This window comes from Schistocerca nitens, chromosome 5, assembly GCF_023898315.1.
Source record: "Schistocerca nitens isolate TAMUIC-IGC-003100 chromosome 5, iqSchNite1.1, whole genome shotgun sequence".
Classification (NCBI taxonomy): domain Eukaryota; kingdom Metazoa; phylum Arthropoda; class Insecta; order Orthoptera; family Acrididae; genus Schistocerca; species Schistocerca nitens.
Genome location: NC_064618.1, coordinates 451,600,457 through 451,614,597, shown reverse-complemented (window position 1 = coordinate 451,614,597; position 14,141 = coordinate 451,600,457). Strand labels below are relative to the sequence as shown.

The 14,141-nt window shown below is 40.0% G+C and overlaps 1 protein-coding gene across 1 annotated transcript in view; it reads left to right on the top strand.

Annotated features, from left to right (window-relative positions):
• Nucleotides 1-14,141, top strand: part of LOC126259289 (gamma-soluble NSF attachment protein-like) — a 165,510-nt gene that overhangs the window by 65,383 nt on the left and 85,986 nt on the right. Inside the window, exon 8 of the mRNA XM_049955937.1 lies at nt 3,741-3,977. Within this exon, the coding sequence (XP_049811894.1) occupies nt 3,741-3,977 (237 nt within the window). The remainder of the gene's footprint in view (nt 1-3,740; nt 3,978-14,141) is intronic.

Sequence of the window (14,141 nt, the reverse complement as noted above, 5' to 3'; positions counted from 1 at the left end):
CCTTCCGCCGACCACTGGCGACAACATCAATGTACTGCGGAGACCTCACGCCCCACGTGTTGAGCAATTCGGCGGTACGTCCACCCGGCCTCCCGCATGCCCACTATACGCCCTCGCTCAAAGTCCGTCAACTGCACATATGGTTCACGTCCACGCTGTCGCGGCATGCTACCAGTGTTAAAGACTGCGATGGAGCTCCGTATGCCACGGCAAACTGGCTGACACTGACGGCGGCGGTGCACAAATGCTGCGCAGCTAGCGCCATTCGACGGCCAACACCGCGGTTCCTGGTGTGTCCGCTGTGCCGTGCGTGTGATCATTGCTTGTACAGCCCTTTCGCAGTGTCCGGAGCAAGTATGGTGGGTCTGACACACCGGTGTCAATGTGTTCTTTTTTCCATTTCCAGGAGTGTATAAACATATGAATTAATTTATCATTTCATGTGGGGCAGAAACATATGTTCTGGAAACATAACAAACAGTCCCTCCTTTAATTGTGTGTGTTTTTTTTTTTTCTCTGAGTCAGTAGTAGCTCAGATACCATTCATTCCTCACACCTTGCTAATTTCAAATATTTAGCAGTTGTCATAGCTCTAATTATAAACATAGCCTAATGTATAAAATTATAGATGTTTGCATGATTTTTTTCATACTCATTATTATTATTGTTATTATTATTATTATTATTATTATTATTACTAAACTTGATTGGCCACATTTGACCCCTTGAGTCAGTCCATGTTCACTTTCTCTTTAAAGATTGGACTGCTTGCTTCTTGCGCTCAGCCCAGTACTTTTTCATTTGTTCTGAACACAATTTTCCTAACTCGTCTGAAATCTCTACCGGTATTCTGTGCATCATTTCTGCTGAAAATTCATGAGTCATAAGGAGAGTGTTAATTTTGATTTTGTTCTCTGCATCATTAATTCTAAGTCCGACTGCTTCAAGAGCTTGCTGAATTTCTTTGACCCACTGTCTTGTCTTCTTTCCAAGACTTCTCATCACTAGTTGTTTCAAAATCCTGTTGTCAGGCAGTCGTAAGACATGAAAGAAATACGAGATTCTTTTCTTCTTCATTGTTCTGGTGGTTGGGTCTTACAATAGACAGTTTGATTAAGGAGGATTCTCCAGACTCCATCAAACTGGTATTTTTTTATTGATGCATGTCCTGATAATTCTTCGTTCAGTCTTAAGGAGTTGATCGGTTCTTCTTTCATTTTTAATTTGGAACGGAGTTTCACAAGCATAAGTTGCTTTTGGGAGGGTTACAGTTTTATAATGTTGGATCTTAGCGTCTATTGACTGGCATTTCCTATTATATGTTGACCAGGTTACACCCCAAGTTGTGCTTTTTTCATTTTGTTGGTTCTATTTATCATGTTGCTTTCTCACCCAAGTTGTGCAAAATTATTTCTCCAAGATATTTAAATTGTAGAACTATGTTAATTGCTTGATCATTTAAGAAGATTTTTATCAATGCAGAGAGGTTTCATGGATGTGATTTCAGTTTTCTCAAAAGATATTTGTAATCCTATTTTTGAAGCAATTTTCTGGAGGCTTGTGATCTGAGCACGAATTTCTTCCATGTCAAGGGCTAAGAGAGCTAAATTGTCAGAAAACCCAAGGAAGTTTGCTCTTATTGCCGGTTTTCCTCCAGTTTTGATTTTACATCGATTTTCTTTTTGCCAGATTGTCATGGTGTCATCGAGGGCCATCATGCATCTTGCGTGATGTCTGTGGCGATCACGGGTCCCCAAGCTGGGCCTGGTGTTGCTTCCACTTGCTTGTGCCTGGCCCCTCACTTTCATCTGTCTTATCTGACCTCTCTTGGTGAGCCCTTGTTCTTTACTGACCCTGATTGTATTACGTATGGAGGCCTAGAGTGTCTTTCATTTTCATGCCTTTAATGGCCCTTGTCTTTGTTCAGCCAATTTCTTCAATTCTCGAAGTGTCAGACCCCTTGTATTTTTTCCGTCTTCACAATTTCATGTTGTCGTCTTTCATCCTTCATCATCACCTTTCGGAATTACATTCAGAATTGTAATTCGAGGATTTACCCTCACAGCTAGGTGACACCTTAGACAGTCGACCATACTCATATTAGTATAACTACATCCGAACATCACATATAAGAACCAGAAGATTGGGAGAATTTGTCTTTTTGCGTGAATGTATGACCAAATACTATTAGAATTATTTCCATGGGACCAGGGAAAGATTGTGAAGTGTAACGTACTTAGACATGCTGGATATATTGCACATGCAAATAATTGCTGTTTTGAAGCAAATTCAACAAGACTTCAATCAAAAAATGTCAATTGGAAAAATTATTAAATTAACAGAGACAGACGGGGTGGCAGCTACTGCATTTAACAGGGACAATTGACCATACTGCTGGAAAAAAAAGTTCAATGTTTTTGAGTACTAGCACCTCGTCATTCTTGCAGAATCTTCCAATCTGATGTGTTGATATTCTTATCCACGTGTTCTACTAACTACTCATTACACATTCCCAGTTGTCAGATGAAGGCTGATTCTTTGGATTGAAAGGTTCTGCAAGAATGATGCTAAACTAATACTAAAGGACTTTTAATATCACTGACAATGGCCACAAAAGCTTACGTCCTTAAGACAACACTCTTAGCTTAGGTTACAAAGATTAATTGGTTGGAGGTGGAGATGATGGGGCAAGGAAGATGTGGTGGAGAATTGGCTAAGAGGGCTCACCATGTATCGAAAGGAGAGAAACAATGGTGAAGGAAAAGGAGTGGGAAAGATTAGTAAGCATTGTGCCAGTATTCTTCAGTTATGACAGAAAAGAGAAGTAGAGTGAGAAGTACATGGGAAAAAGGGGGGGGGAGAGGGGGGGAAGGGGAAGGGGGGAGGGGAAGGCATAGTGAGCATTTATGCAGGTGAAGAATAAATTTAAAAAAATTGGCAAACACAGTGAATATCTGGAAGGGGTGTGGGGTTATATTAACATGTTTTTTTAACTGCATTATTCTCTCCACTTCCCACTTGCTCTTTTTAAGTTTTATGTTTACTGCTATCTCTTCTGTTGTCTCCACATTGAACCTGAGACAAGTGTATTATCTTTGATAGCCTACTCTCACATCTTCTCTTTAATCATTATTTTCCCTTGCCCCCACAATGGGTGTGTACCTTTAACCTGTTGTCTGTGTGACCTATCTCACCTTTGCAACCAATCCCTCTTTCCTCCCTGAAGAAGGCACATAAGTTTTGAAAGCTGAGATAGTATTTTCTGGTTCAAGTTTGATAAATTTTGTCTCCAGAAGGACACCAATAGCCAGCTTTGCTGTTCCCAGTAGCTTAGCTCTTTTCTGAATCACTGTAGTAAATAATGTACTTTAAATTTGATAAAAATTGTCAGTAAAGTTAAATTGTGTATGGGTCATTTGTGCTATTTATATAAGGGGGGAGGGTGGGCTCCTGAATATTTGGCCTACACCTTATCCCCCTTCTCTTTTGTATGCAAATATTGTCCTTGTCTTTTTGTTTCCATCAGTAAAGGAAAATTATGAAAATCTGTAATGTTCGCATCAGTTCTCTATTTTGTAAACATAAAGAATAAAAAGGAAGATTTGTAATGGTCATATTACATAGGCTTGCTAGAGCTATCTTCATAGTTAAGATGTTTTAAAAAGCTCTAAAAATCAAATGCTGTTGCATTATAAATTAAATAATTATTCATGGCTTCCCTCTACCATTTCTTACTATAGGTTCAGACGTTGGAGATGTTGTTACAAGCCTATGATGAAGAAGATGCTGAAAATGCCCGTGCAGCACTCAACAGTCCTTTCATTAAACACATGGATGTGGAATACTCGAGGCTTGCACGTGATTTGCGTCTACCAGAGGGTGTTGCTGTTCCCCGTGCTGCTGTTCGTGAGAATGCTGCCCCATCATATGTTTCTCCCAATGCTCCTCCTGCTGCCACAACTGCTGGTGCTCCTGAGGTACATGTTACTTCGTGTCATTTAAACAGTTTGAATAGAGATGCATCTATATATCTAATGGTGTCATAGCTAACCGAACCAGTATTACATGTGTGAAAAACAGTGACTTGATAATGCAGTTCTTTTAGCTGTAATCTGCATTTGTTAGACATGCCATTTTCATGAACTGAATGAACATTATGTACTGGTCTTATATTTTCTATATCTGAAGCTCATCATAAAGTCATGTATAAATTGATTGGCATATATATTAATTCTGTTTTTACTTATTGGGTGTATGGGTACTGCACACTATAGCGAGTGGATGGCACAGGATGGATGTAACAAATTTGGCTCAAAGTGTTTGAGTAGAAGCAAGTGTATGACCCTTTGAAGTTTGTGAAATATTTTGTCTGAGTGGGCCTTGGAAAACAGAAAACACTCTTGAAAGTTATTCGATTACTTTGTGAGCAAAGTTTGAATAACAATTGTACAGTCAGTGGTGTGGCACAGTCGGTAAGTGTAAGAGCTATGGTTCGGCAGCTTTAGTTAGATTCCCACTGTTACATTTTATTTTATTTTATTTATTTTCAATATTATACTTCATGGAATGGCACAGCAGTTTTGACGGTGTATTGTGAGACATTCAGCAATGAGGAAGGCAAACTAACGTTTACTGTGAAGATTGTTCTACCCAAATTTACTCCTTTTACTAATCCTGTGATGACTATTCTTATCCCCAAGTCAAAAATGTAATTAAAAGATTACAAAGTGCCCTTGATTTGCTGCAACAACAGTGAGAATTATTGTCAAGGGAAGATGCAATTAAAATACGCTACTGGCCATTAAAATTGCTACACCAAGAAGAAACACAGATGATAAACAGGTATTCATTGGACAAATATATTACACTAGAACTGACATGTGATTACATTTTCACGCAGTTTGGATGCATAGATCCTGAGAAATCAGTACCCAGAACAACCACCTCTGGCTGTAATAACGGCCTTGATAAGCCTGGGCATTGAGTCAAACAGAGCTTGGATGGCGTGTACAGGTACAGCTGCCCATGCAGCTTCAACACGATACCACAGTTCATCAAGAGTAGTGACTGGCATATTGTGATGAGCCAGTTGCCCTGCCACCATTGACCAGACGTTTTCAGTTGGTGAGAGATCTGGAGAATGTGGGCCAGGGCAGCAGTTGAACATTTTCTGTATCCAGAAAGGCCCGGACAGGTCCTGCAATATGCGGTCGTGCATTATCCTGCAGAAATGTAGGGTTTTGCAGGGATCGAATGAAGGGTAGAACCATGGGTCGTAACACATCTGAAATGTAACGTCCACTGTTCAATGCAAACAAGAGGTGACTGAGACGTGCAACCAATGGCACCCCATACCGTAACGCCGGGTGATACGCCAGTATGGCGATGACGAATACACGTTTCCAGTGTGCGTTCACCGTGATGTCGCCAAACACGGATACGACCATCATGATGCTGTAAACAGAACCTGTATTCATCCGAAAAAGTGACGTTTTGTCATTCGTGCACCCAGGTTCATCGTTGAGTACACCATCACAGGCGCTCCTGTCTGTGATGCAGCGTCAAGGGTAACCGCAGCCATGGTCTCCGAGCTGATAGTCCATGCTGCTGCAAACGTCGTCGAACTGTTCGTGCAGATGGTTGTTGTCTTGCAAACCTCCCCATCTGTTGACTCAGGGATCGAGACGTGGCTGCACGATCCGTTACATTCATGCGGATAAGATGCCTGTCATCTCGATTGCTTGTGATACGAGGCTGTTGGGATCCAGCACGGTGTTCCGTGTAACCCTCCTGAACCCACCGATTCCATATTCTGCTAACAGTCATTGGATCTCGACCAATGCAAGCGGCAATGTCGCGATACAATAAACCGCAATCGCGGTAGGCTACAATCCGACCTTTATCAAAGTCGGAAACGTCATGGTACGCATTTCTCCCCCTTACACGAGGCATCACAACAACGTTTCACCAGGCAACGCCGGTCAACTGCTGTTTGTGTATGCGAAATCGCTTGGAAACTTTCATCATGTCAGCACGTTGTAGGTGTCGCCACCGGCGCCAACCTTGTGTGAATGCTCTGAAAAGCTAATCATTTGCATATCACAGCATCTTCTTCCTGTCGGTTAAATTTTGCGTCTGCAGCATGTCATCTTCATGGTGTAGCAATTTTAATGGCCGGTAGTGCACTGACAGAGGAAAGACTCCCATAAACGTGAATGAAGTATGCTTTCCACTCAAGCATATTTTGAAAAAAAATGGTCTTACCCAAAAAAATGCATTCACAAAATGTGCTTGGTGTGAGCAATATTTATGTTTTAAATGTTTCTTTGACTCCTGTCACCCAAAAAATGTAGTGTTATGCTCTGTAACATTACTTTTCTTGGGTGATAATTGTCAAAGAAACATTTAAAACATGTATATTGTTCACAACCTGTAATAAACAGAATGCAGATAATTCCTTACTAGAATTTTTGAAAATATTGCTTTTATTCAAAACTTCATCTAGTTATGAAAATGAACAGTTTAACTATATTCATCATTCAGATCAAAATAATCTTAACAAATTGTAAATTGTATATATTAATTTTGTGTATATAAATTGGGCTATTAAACTATATTTAAATTTTATAATTGATACTTTAACATTGCGAGGAATAAAATACAACGAATAAAATATATGGATAGCAGTGGGAATTGAACTCCCTTATGATTCCCGACTGTGACACGCTACTAACTGCACAGTTGTTATTCAAACACTGCTTACATCATAATCAGAAAACTACACCCATAATTTGGTCCAGTTTACTGAAAGGAGTTGGTTATATACAGCCTGTCACTGTATCCAGACTTTTTTGAAACTGTATCAACCTGTTTGGCATGTGTAGAATTCTCCCAGATCGTTGCAGGATATTCTGATGGGGAGAATCATAGTGCCAGATGTCCAAAGCACTTTCTGTTGAGCACCACAGGCTATTCTTGTAGGTTAGTGGATTGTTTCTGTTCCTTGCAAGTACTTTAAGATTTATTTTTTTGATTTGAATGTAAGGGAATGGTCCACCTTTATGCCAAAGTATTTGGGAGTATTACAACGAAATAGTTGTTCTCCTCTCCAGCTGATATTCAGTTTCCTTTCAGCTTCCGTATTTCCAGAACATGGTTTCAAATGTTTATCATCAGGTCTTTGACAGCTCTTTCCAGCTTCAATTTTACTTTCGCAAAGATTTTACCTTTGGCACCAATCACTGTACAACCAGCATAATGAAATGTTTTAGCTCCAGACATAGTTTGTTGCTCTTCATGTAGACATTATACACACAGTTCCATGAGAGAGGCCATTTTTCTGAACCCTCCATTGACTCTTTTTTTTTTTTTTGGTACTACTGGGTGGCAAAGTATCTCCTATCTTGCAGCAAATATTGGATGAATTGTGTTAAGTGGTAATCCTTTGTGACTGAACACATTTCTAACCAGCTTTCTGTGGTTAGCCATATCATAAGCTGCTGTAAGGTCAATGAAAGCAACACCTATAAGTTGACCTCTTTAACATCCATCCTCAATATGATGGGCCAAACTAACCGTATTGCTGTTTTGTGTGTGTGTGTGTGTGTGTGTGTGTGTGTGTGTGTGTCCTACTACGCCATACCGCAGGTGTTGTAGATGTGTGCGTGGGCGCCACTTGGGCTTTCCTACAATGCTGTGGATGTCTGAATGAATCCTCAGCCACTGACCTCTCATTGCTGCATATGAGTTACTTCCATATCTTGATGAATAAAAAAAAAATTGAGTATTTATCATGCAACATATATGCCTCATTGTGTACTATCACTTGCTGAATACCTCTTTTCGGTATCTTGAATCATTCCTGACATGATGATATTTTTATGACCATGATTTGTGATGGACAAGGACGTATCATTACCAAGATAGACACGAAGCCCACACCCACCACATCTGGCTCTACAGATGAAGAAATTGAAGAAGTGTATGATGAGATAAAAGAAATTATTCAGATAGTTAAGGGAGATGAAAATTTATGGTGATGGACTGGAATTCGATTATAGAAAAAGAAGGAAAAGTAGTAGGAGAGTATGGAATGAAGCGAAAGGAATGGAAGAGGAAGCAGCATGGTAGCATTCTGCACAGAGTATAACTTAATGATCGTTAACACTTGGCCTAAGAATCATGAAAGAAAGTTATATGCGTGGAAGAGACTTGGAAACATATGAAGGTTTCAGATTCATTATATAATGGTAAGACAGAGCTCGGAACCAGATTTTAAATTGTAGGACCTTTCCTGGGCAGATGTAGACTCTGATCAAATTTTATTCGTTGTGAACTGTAGGTTTAAACTGAAGAAATTTCAAAAAGATAGGAAATGTAGGAGATGGGACCTGTATAAGTTGAGAGAACCAGAGGTGGTTAAGAGTTTGAGGGAGCATAAGGCAATAGTTAGTTAGAAGAGGTGAAAGGAATACAGTAGAAGGCAGATTGGTATCTTTGAGAGATGAAGTAGTGAAGGCAGCAGAGGATCAAATAGGGGAAAAAGACAAGGCTTAGTAGAAATTATTGGATAACACAAGAGATATTGAATTTAATTGATCACAGAAAAATACAAAAATGCAGCAAATGAAGTAGGTGAAAGGGAATACTAATGTCTAAAAAATGAAATTGATAAGAAGTGCAAACTGACTAAGCATGAGTTGCTGGAGGACAAATGTAAGGGAGTATAAGCATATATCACTAGGGGAAAGATAAATACTGCCTACAGAAAAATTAAAGAGGTATTTGGAGAAAAGACAAGCAACTGTGTGAATATCAAAAGCACAGATGAAAAGTCCAAAGCAAAGAGTGGAAAGCTGAAAGATGGAAGGCCTATATAAAGAGTCTATAAAAAGGAGATGAAGTTGAAGGCAGTATTATAGAAGTGGAAGAGGACATAGATGAAGGGAGACTTGATGCTGCAAGAATAATTTGACAGAGCTCTGAAGGGCTGTGTAGGGAGTAGGTAAAATTCCATCAGACTTCAAGCAGAATATAATAATTCCAATTCCAAAGCAAACAGATGCTGAGAGATGTGAATATTATTGAACTACCAGTTTAATAAGTCAGGATTGCAAAATACTAACATACATTCTTTACAGAAGAATGGGAAAACTGGTAGAAGCTGATATCAGAGATCAGTTGGGATTTTGGGACATATAGGAACACGTAGGCAACACTGACCCTACAACTGGACTTAGAAGATAGGTTAAGAAAAGGCAAACCTGTGTGCTGTGTTTATAGCATTCATAAACTTAGAGAAAGCTTTTGACAATTTTGACTGGCATACACTCTTTGGAATCCTGAAGATAGCAAGGGTAAAATACAGGGGGCAAAAGGGTATTTACAACTTGTACAGAGACCAGACGGCAGTTGTAAGAGTCGAGGGGCGAAAGGGAAGCAGTGGTTGAGAAGGGAGTGAGACAAGGTTTTAGTGTATCACTGATATTATTCAATCTGTGTATTGAGGAAGCAGTAAAGGAAACAAAAGAAAAATTTGGAGTAGGAATTAAAGTCCAACGAGAAGAAATGAAAATTTTAAGGTTTGCTGATGACATTGTAATTATCAGAGAGAGCAAAAGACTTGGAAATTCATTTGAATGGAATGGGCAATGTTTTGAACTAAGGATATAAGAGAACATTAACAAAAGAAGAACAAGTGTTTTGGAATATAGTAGATTTAATTAAGGTGATGGGGAGGGAATTGCTATAGGAAATGAGACATGAAAAGTAGTAGATGAGTTTTGCTATTTGGGCAGTAAAACAACTGACGATGGTTGAGGTAGAGAGGATATGTGGTGGAGGATCGAAAAGTCACACAGAATATTTATTTTCATCCCATGGTATTGTAGCTGGAATGTTGAAATTTCATTATTATATTGTTTGAAGTTTGTGCCACAGAAGGTATTTTGTATTTATGTGCAACTCTAGCAAGAGAAGCCTGAATTACGAAACAAGCATGGCATGCATGTTACTGTCATCAACTTGTGAAGAGCAACAAAGTGTTGTTTGATAATTTTAGGCCAAAGGGCATAAGCCAAGTGAAATTCACAGGGACATGAATGACGTGTATGGGGACAACTGTACAGACTGTAGCAATGTCTCCATGTGGTGTGCATTCTTCCAAGAGAGCCATGTGAACCTTAGTGATTTGCCACACTCTGGGTGGCCGGTAACAGCACAACCTGTGGAAAGTTGGAGCCATTTAGGCAGCAATTTTGAGTGATCGGCACATGCAACTGTGGTCCTTACTGTAACAGTTAAACATTTCCTGCAGTGCAATGTACAATATTGTTTATGACACATTGAAATTTAATAAAGTTGGTGCTTACTGGATGCCTAAGAACCTGACGGACAACTACAAGGGCCAGTGAATGATGACAAGCTTGGGTCATTTAATGTGTTACGCTGCAGACGGGAATGACTTTCTGAAACCAAACGTCACTGATGATGAGTCGTGCATATCACTGCGTGCCTGAAGCCAGGCAGGCCACTATGGAGTGGACACCTGCTGGTTCCCCTGTACAAAAAAAATTAAGTGACTACATCTGTTAAGAAAGTTCTTGTGACAGTGTTCTGGGATATGCATGATGTGTTATTGATGGACTTTGCTGAACATGGGTCCACTGTGAATGCTGTAGCGTACATTAAAAACTTTATGACAAATGTCACAATATTAATGCTGGCAGTGTCAAACTTCATGACAGTGCTCAACCCCATGTTACTGCTCTTGTTCGTGAGAAAATCACCAAATTTGAGTGTAAGGTGCTCCAGCATTTACCATACAGTCTGGACCTTGCACTGTCGGACTTTCATCTATTTGTTCCTTTGAAAAAATTCCTGGCTAGCCAACACTTTACAACAGATGTGGAAGTGAAATCAGCAGACCGTGGTTGGCTACACTCTAACCAAATGGGCATATTGAAACTGGTATCACAGTGAGGGAAATGTGCTGAGAATGTTGGTGTCTATGTAGAAAAGTAGCTAATAGATAAAAGTTCATTTGTGAGTTTTTTTGTTTTATTACATATTAAACTTCTTGGTAATAAAATTATTGTGCATTAGTTTCTGATCTTTCCATATAAAATGTAGACAGGTAATAGCAAGAAAAGTGTTTTTGAAGAAGAGAAATTTGTCGACATTAAATATAGATTTGAGTGTTGGGAAGTCTTTTCGGAAAGTATTTATCTGGAGCGTAGCCATGCATGGGAATGAAACATGGACGATAAACAGTTTGGACAAGAAGAGAATAGAATTTTTTGAGATGTGGTCCTACAGAAGACAGCTGAAGATAAAATGGATAGATGGCGTAACTGATGAGGAGGTACTGAATAGAACTGGGGAGAACAGGAATTTGTGGCACAATGTGTTTAGAAGAAGGGATTGGATGGTAGGACACATTCTGAGACATCAAATGATCAGCAGTTTATTACTGGTGGGAAATGTTGGGGGTAAAAATTGTGGAGGGAGACCAGGAGATGAATACATGTTGGTGATTTTTCTTGAAAGTGTGGAATTCTCAATTCTCAGGGGATTACATTTTACTTGGTGGTGGGGGGGGGAGGAAGGAAAATCTTGGGGAATTTCATAAAATCTCAGAATTCTGCATTTTTAATCTTTCCTTGAAATTGAATTTTATTAAGTTCATAAATCACAAGTTTTAAAATATTTAAGATTTCAAAGTGTGTTATTTATATCTATATTATTCCACATAAATTATCAATGTTTAAAAACTGTGTTTAAATTACTGCTTATTGTTGGTATGTAGTTTAGCTGAAAGGAAAGAAAATACATTATTGTGATGTGCTGCCACTCCCCACTCACCATTAACTTATCAGGAGCTTCTTGACACCATCTTGCCCCTCATGCTTGCACCTGCATTTCTCAGGGATTTTTTTTTCCAATCTTGAATAGCCACCCTGGAATTTAGTAAGCAGATTCATGAGGATGTAAGTTGCGGTAGTTATTCAGAAATGAAGAGGATTGTGCAGGATAGAGTAGCATGGAGTGCTGTATCAAACTAATCTTCGGACTGAAGACCAGAACAAAAGCAACAACAACTCCATATCAGTTGGAACACTGTCCCTCAGCACAGGCACCAGCAATTGGCAAGTAGTACAGCCTTAACAAAAGGCACCTCAGCACGAAATGCAAAGAACATGTCTGTAGCAGTGAAAGAGTTCAGGACCCGTCAACAGGAAGACCTTACTGAGCAAAAGCTCGATTGCTGTTTTACAAGACGTTTGTCTGTGGTCAGATACTGTATTTAGAATCCGTCTTTCCATCACATACAAATGACAAAGAAGTAAAACTGGAACTCCACCCCCCAACCCCCAGACTTTATAAGTCCTATTGCTTTGGCTTTTTGATAAAATTTGGGAATTTGCTGTTTTAAAAAGCAAGTGTTCATAATTTTTAATGGCCACTGCTTTGTAGCAGATCAAACATTTTAATTTGTTAATCTAGACCACCAACCATCAAACTGTGGCTCACAGGCCACATGCAGCACTAATCAGCTCTTCGTTGGCCCTTGGTTCTCAGCTGTATTGTATAATATATGAATCTAACAAGTCACAGTTGAATCCAAAACCATCAACTAATGTTAATAACTTCTTAGTGTGTAGGGTTCCTTCATAGTAACAAACAAAATTGCTTATAGAGGTAGTAATTTTTTAAGATTTTGCTTTATTTTAATTGTCTGTGAATTCGGGTAGCCACTGTGGGAGTACAGGATATGAGAGGAGGAACGTTTTATTTTTTGCGTGTTGGGCATGTTCGCATCATACCGATCAGCTGCTATGGTATAAGTGTCAAACGAAAGTAACATGGATTAATGAATGAGCGTGTGTTATGTATTTGTAGCTGTAAATGTGAAATTAAATTAAGGCTATTGTAATACAACACAATGAGCAGACGAAAAATGACATGCAAAACATTTAGTAAACATTAACGGTTATGTCTCATGTTGCATAATACATTTAAATATAAATACCATTACTGTTATTGTTCAATTAATCATCCGCTCACACAAAAACACAACACTTCATCAGGCAATCACAATGTCACAACCTTGTGGGTCATTGAGGGTGGCCGATCTGGAACAGAACAGTAGACATGAAGTGTTATGAATGTTGCCTACATATTAAAATGTTGGTGTTGTTGTGGGGTGGTGGCCAACTTATCACACCCTTACTATAGCTAGTCTACTGGGGGCCCATAACATACTAATTTGTGTAGGATACCAATTAATGGTAATAACAGGGCATATGCAGTCTGAGGTACCATAGCACAATGTCAGTACTGGCTTGTGAGCAAAAGAGTTTGATGATCACTGATGTAGACCCTGCATCTGTATTGTTCTTGATATATTTGAAAACTATATCCAGTTCTTTTAAGGTGAAAGAGGTGCCAAGGTAGTCCTTCTCAGTAGGAGTTTTCAAATCTTGCTTTAGTCTTACCGCCCCCAGGGGCTCAGCATTCATTTGCTGGGTACGGGCTTGGCGACCCCGGGGTTCCTGAGCTGGGGACTGGTAAGCGCCGCCAGTCCCCTGTCACCGTAACCTCTGGGCATACTTCAACGACCACCGTGCGGCGCGGCCGTGGAACGTTGTGTGTCTCAGGGAATGGGGATCTTGGCTTGACCGCCCGGATCGCGAGGATGGAATAAACCTCTATAAAAAACCCCTCAATCTCAAGGTGTGCTGCGCACCGATGAGATGCATGGCTGTTGAGGTGGAACAGTCGATAGCGGGCAACCTCTGGGGAACCTGCCGCACCTCAGTTGTATAAGGCTTACCTAGGCACGCGGGGCTCTGTCTAGGTGGACTTCTAGTTCCCTAGCTGCTCGTGGGACCGAGATGGATCCTTCGACATCCTCTTTTCTTCCTCCCAGCGGAATGGGTGGGCCGCTGGAAGGTTCTAACACCCAGTCTCTTAAGAGGGCCCGTGCAGTCAGTCCCCCTGACTCCGGCGCTTCTTTGAAAAGTCCAGTCTTAGGTAACAGAATGCATTCTGGTAATCCGAATGTGTTTCTCATTGTGAAACGGAAGGAGGGTAGTTTCGAGAAGGTTTCGCCCTTCTATATTCAAAAGAGATTGGAGGGA